Consider the following 16,470-nt stretch of genomic DNA (forward strand, 5'->3'; position numbering starts at 1 on the left):
AGAGAGAGAAAGTGGCTGCTGTTTGACTCTGTAGAGGTTTTGTCAGCAGGAGACCTGAAGTCATGATGCCGCTGTACAGATCCATGGTGAGGCCTCATTTGGAGTATTGTGTTCAATTCTGGAGACCACACTACCGGAAGGATGTGCTGAGAATCGAGTCGGTTCAGCGAATGGCCACTAGGATGGTCTTGGGGCTCAAGGATCTCACGTATGAAGAAAGACTGAATAAACTGCGACTGTACTCACTTGAGGAACAAAGAGAGAGGGGAGACATGATTGAAACATTTAAGTACATCACGGGCCGTATCGAGTCGGAAGGAGATATCTTCTACCTCATGGGACCCTCGATCATCAGAGGGCATCCGCTGAAAATCAGGGGAGGGAAGTTTCATAGCGACTCCAGAAAATACTTCTTCACCGAAAGAGTGGTGGATCATTGGAACAAACTCCCACTGCAGGTGATTGAGGCCAGCAGCGTGTCAGATTTTAAGAGAAAATGGAATATTCACATGGGATCTCTAAGGGAGTGAAATCAGGGGGGCGGGTATTTGGAATGGGCAGACTCGGTGGGCTATAGCCCTTTTCTGCCGTCATTTTCTATGTTTCTAAAGAACTATCAGCTTTTTATCACTTAAAAACTTTCTCCCCCAAACTTCTTGTCCATTATTTTCTGCTCCTCCCACCACCCATTTTCTTTCTCCATTAAGTGGCATTTCTAGTGGTTAAGATACTGTTCTGGCCTCCAGCAGTGTATCATCTTAGTGGTCAGGGGATATGGTAGCCATGATGGAATCTTGAGGACCAAGGCAACTGGATTTCTTGCAGTCGCCAGTAGGTTCTCTTGGGAATCAGGATGGGCATCTGTTACCCAGCAGTCGGCTAAATTTGAACATTCCATGAAAGTTTTCAACTTGAACTGTATTCAGAAAAAAATGCTTAGTCAACGCAGCCATCAGACTTAGTAATTTTAAAGGAGAATTGAGGGTTAACTGCATCAGGTATGAAAGAGCAGCACTGAATTAAAAATTCTGGAACCAAACTACACAATATAACATTTTTAGGGAACATCTGTAAGGTAACATTAACTACATCTTGCTTACATGAAGCTGATCAAGATCAGGTGGCGGTGGTGGGAAATCAGGCTCTTGAGGCTGGAAGGCTTCCTTGACTTTTGCCACAGCTCCCAGGATCCTGTATCCAGAATCCAAAAACCCTTTCTGAAGACCTAAATACAACACAAGCATCTTTTATGAACAGAAAAGCAGAATAGACCAGTTTCATTTTATGAGAAAGCTGACCACTCTTTATTACATATTAAAGGATAGGGAAGATAATAGATTTCTATAGCACTTCTAGATATATGCAGTACTGTATGCACATACACTTCTCCCTCTGTATTCGCGGTGGATGTTGGCGGAACATAGCTGCGAATATGGAAAAACCGCAAATAACTTTTCAACAGTTATTCGTGGGGTTTTTGTAAAAGTCATCATTTTTTCTATTGAAACCGCAAATACAGTACTGTACAGTAATAATCTCAGGGTAAAAAAAAACAAATTATGGGGTGTTTGCAAGAAGGTACAGGGCGAGGGGGCTCTTTAAAACTTGTGCCCCCTGTTCTTTCCTACTACTATGGGGATTTAAAAGAGTTCCTGAGCAGGGGGAAAGTACACACTGTTGATTGCATGGTGGGCCGGCACTAATGATCGCCTCCCCACCCCTTGCTTACCTTGGACACAATTAGCAGCTCCCCGTGCTCCAGGCCCCCTTTCAAGTGTAAAGCCCCACGGCGCTCCCCCTTGCAGCTGCACATGAATGCACTAGAAAGGGATGGCTCTGCTCTCCCTTCTCTCCTCCAGGCCGGCAGTGGGAGCCCCCCGATCCATGCTCTGCACTATTTAAAACTTATCCACGGCCAGCTCCATTCACTGTCCGCTCCGATTTTACACACAGGAGAAAGAAGAGGTGGGGGGACACGCGCACACGCCTCTGGCAAGGATTGGAAGGCACTGACAATGATCTGGAGCACCAAAACCCTGCGACTGACAAGACACCACAGCAATGGGTGGCCCACGCCTGCTGAAATCCAGCCAATCATCTTGCAGTATACAGAGGGGAGGTCCTCTGAGGGTAATTGTTTCACTCTACCCTTCTCGCTCCCCTCCCCCCCCCGCACACACACTCCCTTCTGAAAAAATAACAAGCACACAAAATACAAAATTCTCAGCGCGAGGAAGAAAGAAGGCATAGTATGGAAGCAGCGATTTTCAGAGTGAATGTTGGTAAGCACTAAACTTTTTTATCGGTACAGTAAAAGAAAAGGAACCTTACTCATGGCGTAATTTTATGGGGTGGAGTCAGCATGCAAAAAATCACGAATAAGCGAAACCGCGAGTGCTGAAACCGCGAATATGGAGGGAGAAGTGTACATAAACAGTCTCTTCTATGAAGAGCTCACACAATCTATTCAAGCCTAACAAACAGGACAAAGAAGGTTGTTCCATTTATCATGAAAAAATACAGGTATCAACATGAGAAAAGGGAGGGGGCGGGGCTAAGATTCAAAAGCAGCCTTAAGTGAGGTTTCAGTTTGGAATTGAAAACGGCTATGATTCACAATCTCTGGAAGTCTATCCTAGGCATATGGTGCAGCCAAGAAGGGACAGGAGAAAGACACCAATGAATGAGGTTCCTGAGGAGCATGCAAGGTGATGAGAGGAGCTGCAGAACAAAAGCACTTGTACAAGAAGTCTGACCCCTATGTGAAAATAAATAGGGAGCCAATAAAGTGACTTGATAAGGAAGGGTTATGCAAATGATAGGCCGAGTCATTTGCAGAATAGCAACTCATCGGGGATTGGTAGTCCTAGTAGCCCTGGATTGGGCGTGTTGCCCATGGTACACGGATCTGGTCCACTTGTAGCGGGACAGCCGTTTCAGACTACTGTTGCATCACAGCATTCTGTTACAGTGGCCCAAAGTATTAGACAATCCGGAGTGCTTTGGTCTTACAGCTTGGCTATTGAGCACACAACTTGAGTGCGGAAATCAGTAGGTGGAAGCTGATTACCAGACGCTGATAAATGTATAACTTAATTTGAATATTCACCCCACTGTTTCTTTCTCAATAACATCATCAAAATCTAACTTTCCTGTCAGAATATGCTACCAAAACCCTTAGCTACAGTCATCACTTCCTAGTTAAGACTATTGTGAATCATTTCTCATAGATCTCCTACTGAAGCATATCTCTGTATCAGTCTATCCAGAAAGCAACTGTGTATGACTTACTTTCCACCAGTGTTGCAACATTTGCATAACCACTCCTTATCAAGTCACTTTATTGGCTCCCTATTTATTTTCATCAGCCACAGTGGGAACACTTATAGCAGTTCTCTTGCTTGCCAAGGTAGCATGAGCATGTCCATTCCGATGCTTCTTGATTTGAATCTTCGACTGAAAAACAGAGGGGCTTTCGTGTTGGCCACCAATTCCATGAGATCGAATGTTGGGTGTCCCCAGTGTCTTTTAGCTTCTGTATTGCACCCCTTACTTTTAGGCCCCTCTCCTTGCTTATCCATGCCCCCCCCTACTTTCCCACTTCCTCTTTGACCTGTCGCCTTGAGCTTGTATAGGTTTGTGTGACTCACAAATGGTAGATTAGATTAGAATGCTCTTTGGGACTGAAGTAAAGGCTGCTTGGTTTACCTCACTGGAATAACTACAAGACGGCATTGTATCTTCCAAAACAGACAATATTCGTTTATTGTTAGTATAAAAAAAACTTACAGTATTACAGCAGCAGAGACATATCAGAAAAATGTATTGTCAGTTCAGAATATGCAATGGAGAGAAGAACTTGCACCCATATGTTTAGCAGGGGGCTAGCAGATCCCGTAGCATAAGTAAGTGAATCTCTCTGGCTTTACCTAGAATGCACGTGTTTTTTATACAGAGCAATTCTTCCTTTGTTCCAAAAAATCCATCCCCGAATTCTGGTTATGTAATTCCCTATTGGCACATAAAATATTGTATACCTAACTCTTCCTCTCAGTCCACGCTTCTCTCACTTCCACCCCCCCTCCCCAGTATGGGGGGCCTTGCAGAAACAGAGAACTCTTGGTGAACTTTCTTTCTCCAGTGCTGAGATCTTTGTAGATGCTAATTAGTGGTTTTACAATTCTGTGCATCTTCGGGATGGTGTCCTTGTATGCTGAAAGTTGGCAAAGGTGACCTTTCAACAATCCAGCTGCTTGGTTCTCATAACTTGGTTCAGAGACAGGGAGCAAATGTTTTGGTACCAAGTTCTCTCATCTCGCTACACCCACATCGTCCTGCAGGGATCCTTGCTCATTATAAAAGTTTTATGGCTTTCCAGGGTGCCTGGCATATGAAGTCATACAGCACTGATAACAGTTCAGCAGACCCTTGGAGAAATATCCTCCCAGCAGGGAATAGAGACAAAAACATTGTAGCAGAGGTCAGCTGGGTTAGCATTGCAAAGGCTGCATGTGTTTACAGACAGCAAGGTACAGGCTGGGCCTGGCTATGGGAAAATATAGGTCTGTAGTGTCCAGCATACACAAGTGAGGCCAGTATGTCCAGCTGAATCATCTGTATGTCCAGGTTATCCATATCAGGACAATGCCGTTCCTCTGAATCCAGCATCCGCCTGCTAAGATAGTCAGCTTGGACACTGTCTACTCCTGCTATGTGCACCACTTATCACCTGCAGGTGAGCATCCGCCTACTAAAGCAACAATTAGGCTTCCGGCTTCAGAGAAGGACTCTTGGTTCCTCTTTACCTGTTGACATATGCCATCACTGTAGTATTGTCTGAGAATACTCTGACTGCTTTGCCTTTCAGCTGTGTTTGGAAAAAGTGGAGAGCTAACTAAATGGCTCTAAACTCCAATCTGTTGATGGACCATGTTTTCTGCAAAGGCAGCCACTGCCCTTGCACTGGGTGACCCTCGCAATGAACCATGTTTTCTACAAAGGCAGCCATGCCCTTGCACTGGGTGACCCTCGCAATGACCATAGCCATAGAAACTATCATCCATAGCCATAGAAACTATCATCCATCATTAGTATCACCCATGACTATGTGGAGAGTAGGGTCTCTAGATAACGAATCTGACTGGAGCTACCACTGTAAGCTCTGTTGCACCTCTGTTGTCCTGGCTTACTCCTCCTAGAGCGAATCCGACTGAGGAGACCAATATGCCAGCATTGAGCTCTGTAGGAGGTGTAGATGCACTCTTGCCCATGGAATCACTTCTAAGGTCGCCACCATGGACCCCAGAACCTGCAGGTAATGCCAAGCCATAGAAGTTGGCTTTGCCAAGATGTCTAGGATCTAGCATATGAGCTTCAATTTGCATGACTTTGGAAGAAACACTCGACCCTCTGCCATGTTGAACATTATTCCCAGATAATCCAGGCGCTGAGTTGGTTCCAGGTGGCTCTTATAGAAATTGATAATCCACCAGAGATCTTTTAAGAGCTGGAATTCCTAAGCAACCACCTGAAGACAGTCCAGCAAAGACAATGCTCTGATCAGCCAATTATTCAAGTAAGGATGAACCTGGATTCCTACCTTGTGCAGGTGGGCTGCTATCACCACCATTATTTTGGTGAGGGTGCATGGCAGAGTGGTCAACCCAAAAGGCAGCACTGCGAACTGAAAATCCTTCTCTAGCACATGAAACCTGAGAAATTATCTGTGATCTGGGAATACGGAAATATGCAAGTAAGCCTCTGTTAGATCCAGTGAGGCCATAAATTTGCCTGAAGCCAACAAAGCAATGACTAATCTCAACAGTTTCCAATAAGAATCTGGGAAATTTCAACATTGCATTGACCGCCTTGCGATCTAGGACTGGCCTCCAATTATCTGAGCCTTTCTTGGGCACGATGAAGCATATAAAATATCTCCCTGAGCTTGAGTCTGCATCTGGAATCAGCTCTATGGCTCCAGTCTGTAACAGCCTTTGCACTATTGCTCTGACCTTGGCAGCCTTCTCTGGTCTTCCCACCAGACAGTCCAAGAAGAGGTCCTGTAGCGGGCAATAAAATTTGAGCTTATAACTCTCTCAAATTATGTCTAGCACCCACATTGTTCTGAAGAAATCTGTGTCCAACTCTCTCAGAACTCTATTGGGACTTCTTACAATTGGCTGCTGAGTGCAAGCCAGATGTCTGGGCTCTCCTGGAGCTACCAAACTTTTGTCTAGATCCTAAATAGGACCTTTGGGACAACACAATAAAACTTCTTGTATCCCACAAATTTCAAGAGGGAATCATTGCAGCTCACAAGAGGATTTCACATTTGTGACTCAAGATTAGAGATAAGCGAATTTAATATTGATAGTTCAGGTTTAGAGAGAACAATAGATGGGATGGGTGATAAGGATCCCATAGACCCATAACATGGTCTTCTGTAGCCACAAAAGGAATTACGATTGGAATTGCCTGATCCTTGTGGTTTACTATCTGGCAAGGATTTAGGATGACAGTCCATTACACTTGTCATCAGGCCGTCCAGTCCTTTGCCAAAGACCATTTGCCCCTTAAAGGGGAGTCTGCTCAAAGTAGCTTTAAACGCTGAATCTCCCACTTGTATAAACTGAAAATTTATTTATAATTCTGAGCATATCACAGATAGTGTCAGCCACATTATCCACCCCTGCCTCCTCCATGCCCGGGTTTTGGTGTAGCATTTTCTGGCAGGCTCGCACCACAAAGGATGCTGTGGCCACTGCGTTAAGGCCTAAAGGTAGCACCTCAAATTGTCTTTTGAGGACCAAATCTACTCTGCGATCCTGTGTAACCTTCAGGATCACGCCCCTTTCACTAGGCAGCGAACTCTGTTTAGTAACCTGCGCTACCTGCTGAAATTTTGAAGCTATGGAATACAATTTTGTCATAGCTCTCAGCCCCCCATTATGGGGCCTTCTGGCATGTCCCAATGCTCTGTTATCCTGGCAATCTCTAGGTGAAAAGGGAAGTACATAGACTGTGACTTGGTGTTACATAACAGCGAAAGCTGAGCGGCTGAGACCTTTGGGGACTCTAGATCCAACAAAGAAAATTTAATAACTTCAGTTAAATCCAATGGTTTGAAAAGTCTTCGCAGCTTCAAATCCTCTCCCTTGTCTAGGTCTGTCACTGATTCCTGGCTGTCTGCCCAAAACTGCGAAACAGATTCCTCCAAAGAGAATTTTTGGGGGGAGAGAAATGGCATAGTGTCTGACCTCAAATCATCCCAGTCCTTTTCTGACTGGTCCTCTGGTTCCTGTAGCGCCACAGAGTGTAAAGGGGCTTCGCTCTGAGGAGGTAAACCTCTCTGTGCACCTCCCTGCTGACACCCTGTAGGTGTTTGTTTATATTTTTGGTAGGCTGCATACTGCAGGGTCACAAAATTGAGGTCAAAGACCTGACCTGAATCCCCCAGGGACCTCTGCTGGTCTGAAATTTGCCTCCTTTCAGGGTCAGACGCTTCCACACAGCAGAACTTCGCCAGCTATGTGTAGTCCCAGTTTAGGAGCTCTGTGTTTTGAGACCCAGCTCTCGTGCTTGCTGTGAATCATGACCCACAGAGGGACCAGACGGGGCAAAGACCATGGCTCCTGTGGCCCGTGATACACAGATGCCTATCCTGTGCAAATTTGGAATAATGTAAAACCACCTGAGGAGTCCATTACAAATCTATTTAAACCAAATTTAAGGTGTTTTGGAAGCAGATAGAGGCTTTTAAAATAAAATTGGGAAATCCAAGTTGACCACTGTGGCAGCATTTTGGTGCTAAAAAAAGGCTTGTGGGAGCACAATAAAGTTCAAAAATGCTGAAAAGAGGAATTTAGAGGTGGGAGTAAGAGAACCCCGGAAAACCTTAGTTTTGCCAATTTCTGACCCATAGATATTTTCTCATAGACAGTAATGAGCTGTAATAGAACTGCCATGTGCTGTGCCTGCATCAGCTTCTCACTATAGCTGGAAATGGAGAAAGAATTTCTGCCTCAGACAAGCAAGGTACCAGCAGCTTGTCTGTTGAGGTTGCCTTTTATTTAGGCTCCAAAACCTGAAACCCTCGACCCTCACGCTCTCACACAATCCTTCAGGAGGGGGGGGGGGAGGAGGGGGAGGCATGCAGCCAACCTCTTCAAGCCTCCCGGTCAGTTGCGGAGATCTAATCAGCCTGCGCTCAAGCACCTGACTCCGCAGGAGTGAGCACCACTCCCAGGGAACCTATTCCCAAGCTCCAAGTGTTAGAGCAGGCTGGCCAGGCAAGTACTCTTTCAGAAGGGTTTCCCTCCTGGCTGTGGATCCCAAAGTCTGACCCTTCTCCCAGGCAGAGCTGTCCCAGGACTACTGGAACCTCTTAGCACAGGGAAGCTTCAAAAAAGATTGGATTAATACCTGAAAATAATAATAATAATTTATTTCTTATATACTGCCAAAGCCATAGTAGTTCGAGGCGGTTTACAGTGAAGAAGGGCTAGACAATCAGCGAAAGGTTACAATGGTACAATCAGAGAAACTAGGTGCCAGAGAAAATGGTACAATCAGCGAAAATGGAACAATTGGCGAAAGATGGAGTAATCAGAGAAAAAGGTACAATCAGAGCAAAAAAGTACAGTAAAGAAGGTCAGGACAATCTGCATAAGGATAAATCTAAAAAATGTAGGTATAACAAAGGGGGTTCATACAGTGGATATAGGCATTTAGGTTGTAAATCTGGTAAATAGATTAGTTTTTAGTAGTTTCCTGAAGTTTAGGTAGGATGAGGCGCGTGAGATGATGTGGGCCAGCCAGTTATTGAGCTGACCTGCTTGAAAGGTGAGAGTTCTATTTAGATATCTTTTGAAGCGGCAGGTCTTTAGAGTAGGATAGCTAAACAGGTGGGTTCTGCGTGTGTGTTTGGATGGGCGGTCTAGGATAAAATGGGGTACCAAGTATAGGGGGGCCGAGCCAAGGATGGATTTGAAACAGAAACAGGCGAACTTGAATTGCACTCTTGCTTCCAAGGGTAGCCAGTGAAGTTTTTGGTAGTAGGGAGTTATGTGTTCCCATTTTTTAGGCCGAAGATCAGTTGGATTGCCGTGTTTTGGATGGTTCGCAGTCTTTGAGTGTTTTTTTTTGAAAGATCCCAGGTAAATGATATTGCAGTAGTTGAGTAGACTTAAGATGGAGGATTGCACAAGTAAGCGGAATGAGGGGGCGTCAAAGTCTTTCTGATGGATCTTAAAATGACAAATCTAGTGCAGAGAGAACGACACCTTCTCAACTCACTTCTGGAAGTTAAGACTAAAGAGAGGGGGCACTGCCCAAGATAACAGAGCTGAGAAAAATGATTGATGTTTTCTACAATCCAGCTCGCGAGTTGGAGTACACAACCCATTCGTAAGGAATCGTATTGGAATTATTTAGGCATGCTTTGTTCAGCTCTGAATTTTAGTGTTTAGTATGTTGTTTGTTAGGTGTGACACAACAGAAGAAAAGTTGAGAACACAATATAATATGATTAACCAGCATACATTAAAATTAGCAAAGCTGTTTGCAAATACCTTCAATGTAAAGGAGGAATCGGCCCAAAGACATTACATTAAAAGACAAAAAATGATAGTACAGTTGATATAATACCTCAACAATAACAGATGTGGAGAACACAAAGAAGGGCGGATTGAGAAGGGTGGGAAGATTCATTCTGTGCACTTACTCCAGCCAATACTCAAAGCCACCAACTGGTTAACTTGTATATTGGTAGTAGCTATGCAGTCATTTTCAGTGGCACAAACTGATTACTTTCACTGAAAATGACCGTTAGCACTCAAGTGCAAGCTGGCTATTTTGAGGGCTTTCTGGGGCGCTGGCAGTGTTAAAGCATAAATAGCGGGCCTTTTTTTATGCACTAACAAATGGTTGATTAACTCAGAATTTCGAGTTAATTGGGCATGCGCTATCCGGCTTGAAAACAAAACTGGATATTCAATGCTGTAAATTATAAACTATTTTGCACGCAGCAGCTGGGAGATGGCCACAGAGTCCCCTTTCTGTCATCTTTGTTTCTATCAAGAGAGACTTCAAAGCCTGCTATTCTCACCTGGGTCAGAGATGCATCCTGCCACAGCTTTAGCATCCATCACCATGGGGGAGATAGTTTTGCTCAGTTCATCAGATGCAGCCTTAACAGCCTCACGGAATTTGGGATCCTCTGAATTCTCTACCTCTTTTTTGGCTACCAACAGAATCCTGTTTGCACGTCGAGCAATGCTTGTGGCACCAGCTACCAGCATCTGGGGCTGCATGTTGGCCATGGCGACTTTACACTTATCAATATCTTTTTTAATGGCCTCCTCCGAAGCATCCAGCAAAGATTTGGTATCAATTGCCTCATCCACCAATCCTAGGATAAGAAAACAAGAGTGGAAGATATGAACCTAGGTTTAAGATGGCTCTATAATACACAGCGTACCTGATATTATATCTAGACTATAGTACAGTAATGACTAATACCTTTAAAAGGGAAGATATTTCTTTTTCTTTTAAATTCTTTATTGATTTTTAATCAAAAACAGTGTCATACAAATGAAAGAACAAAAGATATTCCACATATTCCACTATTATCTATACAGGTAACATAAATATCATTCAATAATAATGATATTATTATATGAAGGGAAGATATTTCAATTTACATTTATGCATGTCTTTACAGAAAACAAGTAATTAAAGACCATCCAAACTAATGTAATTATATCTAGGTCTTCTATTCCTAGGTGTTTCTAAATTTAACTTATTTTCTAGCTAATTTGAGGGTAATCATCATGACAGATCCACATTGACAGAGGTATGAAAAACCCATGTTCATATTATTGGTATTTTTTTCAAACCCCCAGGTGAATTTAGCCTAAAGGTCAATATTAGAGTCACTTGTCTGAATTACTAACTTAAAATGTGCAATTTTCCTTCAAAACTATGATGAATGGGAATCTTGGGTAGCTATCTGTAAGAACTCTTCAGCATTAAACCACAGCCCCTCTTCATACAAGCTCAGCTTAAAAATTCTTATACCTGTCATTTTTTCTACATTATCAATCCATTGATTTTTCATAGTCTCAAAGTGTTCATAGGCAGCCTGGTTGCCTGGATTTCTCAGCAGAATTCGAGCAGCTGACACCACCTGTCAGTTTTAAATGTACACATAAATATCACAACCTGAAAATTAACACAGTAAATATAATGTTCTTTGGGGCAAGTCATAGCTTCTGGTTTCCAGCAATAAACAGTGACTGGCTAAAGGGTATGTTTGAATTAACCCTTTCAGGACCATAAGGATCGTAGGCCACTTTTTGTGGTTTTGACGACATTTTTATGGTAAAAAGGGCTTGCAGATGCCAAAAAATTGATTTTTTTTGGTGAAATATCATTATTTTTTTTTTAAAAAAATCACACTTCTGGCTTATGGACAGTGTGGCAAGTGAATCTTCTCGTCAATCTGGCAACGACGCTAATGAATGAATGTCGGAACCAGTTTGTTTACATAAAGGCAGTATCATATGGAATCCGTACATATCAAATTTAGAACTGTAGACTATCCCAATCAAAATTTATAGGATTTTAAAGTTATGGGACAAATATGTCCCTTGGTCCTGAAAGGGTTAAACTCTGGAGGATCACAGTTCAGATGCATCAGCCTCACCCCTGATGCACAATATGGATTGTAAAAGGTAGTGGAAAGGGATTCAAGTTGTTAAATATTCATTAACTAGAAATACTTGGGAGCTTCTGATGCAGTCTCTTCATTAATGTGGTAGAAAAAAAATGACCAGGGCAGGGTGCGTCTTTGTTGGAAATTAGAAAGCTAAACATTTGACTAAAAAGAGTCCTAGGCAATACTTATTAAGAACATACTCTTTCAGGTGAAATGCACGAGAATAAGAAAAACAATATAATTTTTTAAAAACCCCAATATAATTTTAGCAAGCGTTTGCTGGAGAAATATTCCGTTTCCCATCATTAGCCGAAGAGAAAGTAAAAGAGTACGGACCTGTGGTGTAAGTTCTCTGGCAGTCTTCACAGTCCCTTGGATGCCCTCAACCGTGGTCTTGTTCGCAGTTCCAACAGCCGCTGCCTTCTCCGCAGTAGCACCCAGTCTAGCTGCATGATTTTCAAAGTTAGCAGCCCTTTCATCAAACACCTAAAGCAGTGTGTGAAAACAAACATTTAGCTCCTTCTGAAAGCAGGTCTACAACATCGTGAAGCCTCGGATAAAATCATTCAGTTCTTCAAATTCGATATTTGTACTACACCAGAGAAGGATTTTTGTAACATAAACCAAACCTGAAATTACCATAATAGATGACAGAGAAAGAGTATCTGGTCCAACCAGTCCATCCTGCTAGTTTATCCACACAGCTAAGGATATATTCCAGGCGCCAACTGAAGAGTTTGTTTCTAAAATCTCTTTATTCAAGATAATCTTGTCTTGCTCCATCATCTTGGTTAAAAGAACACACACAATACCCGCTTTGTTTCCTCCAGCACCCATCTTTTCCATGCCAGAACACAATAACTCTATAGAGCTAAATTTTCACAATACTATGATGGCTGTTATACAAACATCCAGCCTCCTAGGTCCTTCACATAGCCTATCAGACAGGCACAGCTATAAGTGCCTGCCTGCCTTTATTTAAAAAAATCATATCCTGTACTATACTACAATTTTAGGCAGGTCACAAATAAACATATATAAATTAAAACAAAATAGGCAACACACATGAATTCAAACAATTAAACAAAAGAAGTTCTAATTACTTCGAAAAGTGGAAACCTGGCAAAGAGACCTAGGTTCTAGTTTGGTTCTATCATCACAATATGTAAATAGCTACTACCACTGCTATTGAGATTATATTCTATAATTAGTTGAGTCAACGAGAAGTTCTAGTGATTTCAGGACAAGCAGCTTACAAATTCATTCTACCTTCCATTTCAAACAAAATAGTTACACAGATGTCTAGACTTCTAAAATTTTATATGAACCTCTTTGCCTGTATTCTGGCAACCTCAGCATCTACCATCAGATTCCCAACACCACCTCTGGTTATGTGTAGCAATAAGCTAAATGGCTTTGTTATAGTCTGAACAGGGCTGGTGTTAGGAATGGGGGTCACAAAGCCTGCCAAGCAGGTTGTGTCTTCTTCAGCCATGGGTAGGCTCTGGGGCCCCCTGTGGCATAGGGGGCCCAGGGCAATTGCTCCTTTTGATCTCCCTTAATACTAGCCCAGATTCTGAATTTCCTACACAATTCGAATTGCACTCCAATCTCTTGGACTGACCATTATCTATCTACCACTCTTATTCCTTATTTAACTAATAGAACTTAAATCCAGTCTACAAATTCAACCTTCATATTTCAGAGATCTTAGCAATGTTAGGCCACCACTCTTCTTGTCCATTCACGTTTAAACTCTGACTCTTTGAATGATTTATCACTGCCAGAACAAACTCAGATGTAGGACACCAAGCTAACACAGGCACTCGATCAGCTAGCTCCCTTCTTCCTGCAAAACAATCACGCATCGCTTGCTTAAGAACTCCTCCCCTTGAAATGCCAGGTAAGCCAGGCTGAATGTAAGTGGTGGCATACTCTCCTTTATGGGGGGTTTTCTTACCCATCTTTTCCTATCATAAAATTATAGTTCCAGCTCCTGTACTTCATTATTATGTCCATGTTTTCATATTCTCCTGCACTTTTCCCATTTTAGATTATAAGCTGCCTGGAAGGTTAATTAACCATAGTGCGGGACAGTAAGCCCTAATAAAACTTGGAAACTTGAATCACACCAAAACTACACATTTTGGGGCAATATTCAGAGCCATTTGACCAATTAATCCAGATAAATGGATTAGTTGGGCCTAGCTCCAAATATTCAATGGCATTCTTGAGATAGTACTGGGGCAGTCTGGGGTTGGAAGTGGAACTTGAGTTGAGTTAGTTTCTTAATTGGATAACCATCCAGGTAAAAAGTTATGGCAGCAAAAAGTCTGTCCTAACTTTATATGGTTTCCATATCATTGTTTAACCACGTTTTTACTGCAATTTCGGATGACAATTTCACATATAGCTGATATGCTCCTCAGATACATGGACTCCTGAGGAAGGCTAGTATAACCAAAACACGGACCTTATCGGGTCCCGTTATTATTATTCTGCACATCACCTATTACAGAGTTTTGCTGGATTTTTGTATTTTATGTTATTATTGGATTTTTATAATAAACCTTTTTATAACACCATCTCCTGTATCCATCCAGTTACTGTATATTCTTTGTTCCTCTATTCTTTTATTAGCTATACTGTCATTACCTCTAAATCATTGAAATTCAGAACTGATGACTATCTGAATAGTGGCACTAAATATCCAGATGTAATTCAGTCACGGCTGGTGTAAAAAAATATTTATTTTAATTGCTACTCAGCTGAATATTGATCCAATTGCAATTGTGCTGGTTTTGTATAGGGTTACAAGACGTCACAATTTCCCCAGACATGTTCTCCTTTTAAGGACATGTCTGGGGAAATCTGGACAGCTTTTCAAAACCTGCCACTTTGTCTGGGTTTTGAAAAGCTGCGGCAGGCAGGGAGGAAGTCCACGCATGCGCGGCTGTGATGTCATCGCGTGACGTCCACGCATGCGTGGACTTCCTCCCTGCTTGACATGAGCAGGAAGCAGGAGGCGGGGCTAGGGTGGGCTTGGGGGCGGGGATGGGCAGAACTAGTTGGGCCTGGGGATGGGGCTAGGGGGGGTACGGATTTTTCAAAAGGAAAATCTGGCAACCCTAATTTTGTATAGATAGCAAAGTTACTCATCACAGGATGGAACCCCTGTATGGAGACTGTTCACCAGCATTCAGACACTGAAGCAGCTTTTAGCAGGGTCCAACCTGCATGTGTGGACCTACCTGCTGTTGCTTACGGGACCTAGGTAGCCTAATGTCACAGCTGATGAAATACAACTCCTAGAGAGTGGTAGAAATGGATAAGTTCCTTCTGGAACAGAACATACACAGGTAAGGCTAGACTCAAATAGGGCACTGGTCTTTGACCTAAGGGCCGCCATGTAAACGGACTGCTGGGCACGATGGACCACTGGTCTGACCCAGCAGCATCAAATCTTATGTTCTTATGTGGTGAATATATGACCTGCTATCCTCAGAACACTAGCTACAGGTGAGGAAGTTTTTCCAAGGACAAGCAGGACAATTCAAGTTTCAAGTTTCAAGTTTATTAGGATTTTATATACCGCCTATCAAGGTTATCTAAGCGGTTTTTTACAATCAGGTACTCAAGCATTTTCCCTCTCTGTCCCGGTGGGCTCACAATCTATCTAACGTACCTGGGGCTATGGAGGATTAAGTGACTTGCCCAGGGTCACAAGGAGCAGCGCGGGGTTTGATCCCACAACCCCAGGGTGCTGAGGCTGTAGATCCAACCACTGCGCCACACACTCCTCACAATATGGAAAGGAGATCGTGGAAGAGATCTGACATACAATAAATAAACACACAATACAATATAACACAATGCCACCTTTTTGTGTACCAATCAGAGGCTGTCCAAAATAAAAGGGAAAAAAGACAAGGCCTGCAACAGTGTAGTTCTGGAGGTTTTTATTTTTTTTTACCACCACAGAGAATAAATCAAAGCAATAATAGCCTCAGGTAGATAGCAATCTGTGAAAATGCAATGTCTCATTCATTCCTCTGATTTCTTTTTTAAAAATCCACTTTTCTGATAAGGATCTGAAGGGGGACCAATAGACTCCTCCTGATCACTGTAACCATCCTAGAACTGACTGGCAGCCATTGGGAATGCAGTGCGGGACCAAGCTGGCACGCAAAAAGCACGCACCTGCCTTGTGCACTGCTGTGCCGCTGGCGCTGCTGGAAGAGAGCAGAAGAACTGAGGCAGGAGCACGGAAAGCAATGATGGCAAAAAAAGGTACGGGGGGGGGGGGTGCACCTGCCTGCCTGTCTTTGGGCTGGCTGGCTTGGGACTGGCTGGCTGGTGGGGTTGACTGGGGGCTGGCTGGCTTGGTGTGGGTTGGCTAGTTGACTGGCTGTCTTGGGGCTGGCTGGCTGTCTTGCACTGGCTGGGGGCTGGCTGGCTAGCTGCCACTAGACGTGCCTACCATTAGATGTGCCCACCATTAAACGTGCCCTGTACCCTGTCCCAGCCTATTACTAGACCACCAGAGGGGGAACAGGGTACAGGGCACACCATTTGGTTCAGAATTTTTTTTCTTGGTTTTTCCTCCTCTACAGGTGGGTGCATCTTATGGTCAGGTGCGTCTTAAGGAGCGAAAAATACGGTATATAGGATATACATTGTTGCTTCTGAGCAACAATGCCAAATAAAGGGTTAACCTGAGTGATATTATTCCTGGGCTTCTCCTCAGTGACAGG

The 16,470-nt window shown here is 43.2% G+C and overlaps 1 protein-coding gene across 4 annotated transcripts in view; it reads right to left on the bottom strand.

The window, feature by feature from the left end:
• VCL (vinculin) overlaps positions 1-16,470 on the bottom strand; it is a 215,827-nt gene that overhangs the window by 31,567 nt on the left and 167,790 nt on the right. For all 4 annotated transcript variants that reach the window (XM_033943553.1, XM_033943556.1, XM_033943554.1 and 1 more), the window contains 4 exons: positions 12,053-12,202; positions 11,077-11,185; positions 10,106-10,408; positions 1,101-1,225 (listed from right to left, as the gene is read on the bottom strand). In XM_033943553.1, the coding sequence (XP_033799444.1) occupies positions 1,101-1,225; positions 10,106-10,408; positions 11,077-11,185; positions 12,053-12,202 (687 nt within the window). The remainder of the gene's footprint in view (positions 1-1,100; positions 1,226-10,105; positions 10,409-11,076; positions 11,186-12,052; positions 12,203-16,470) is intronic.

Source organism: Geotrypetes seraphini, chromosome 4, assembly GCF_902459505.1.
Source record: "Geotrypetes seraphini chromosome 4, aGeoSer1.1, whole genome shotgun sequence".
NCBI lineage: Eukaryota > Metazoa > Chordata > Amphibia > Gymnophiona > Dermophiidae > Geotrypetes > Geotrypetes seraphini.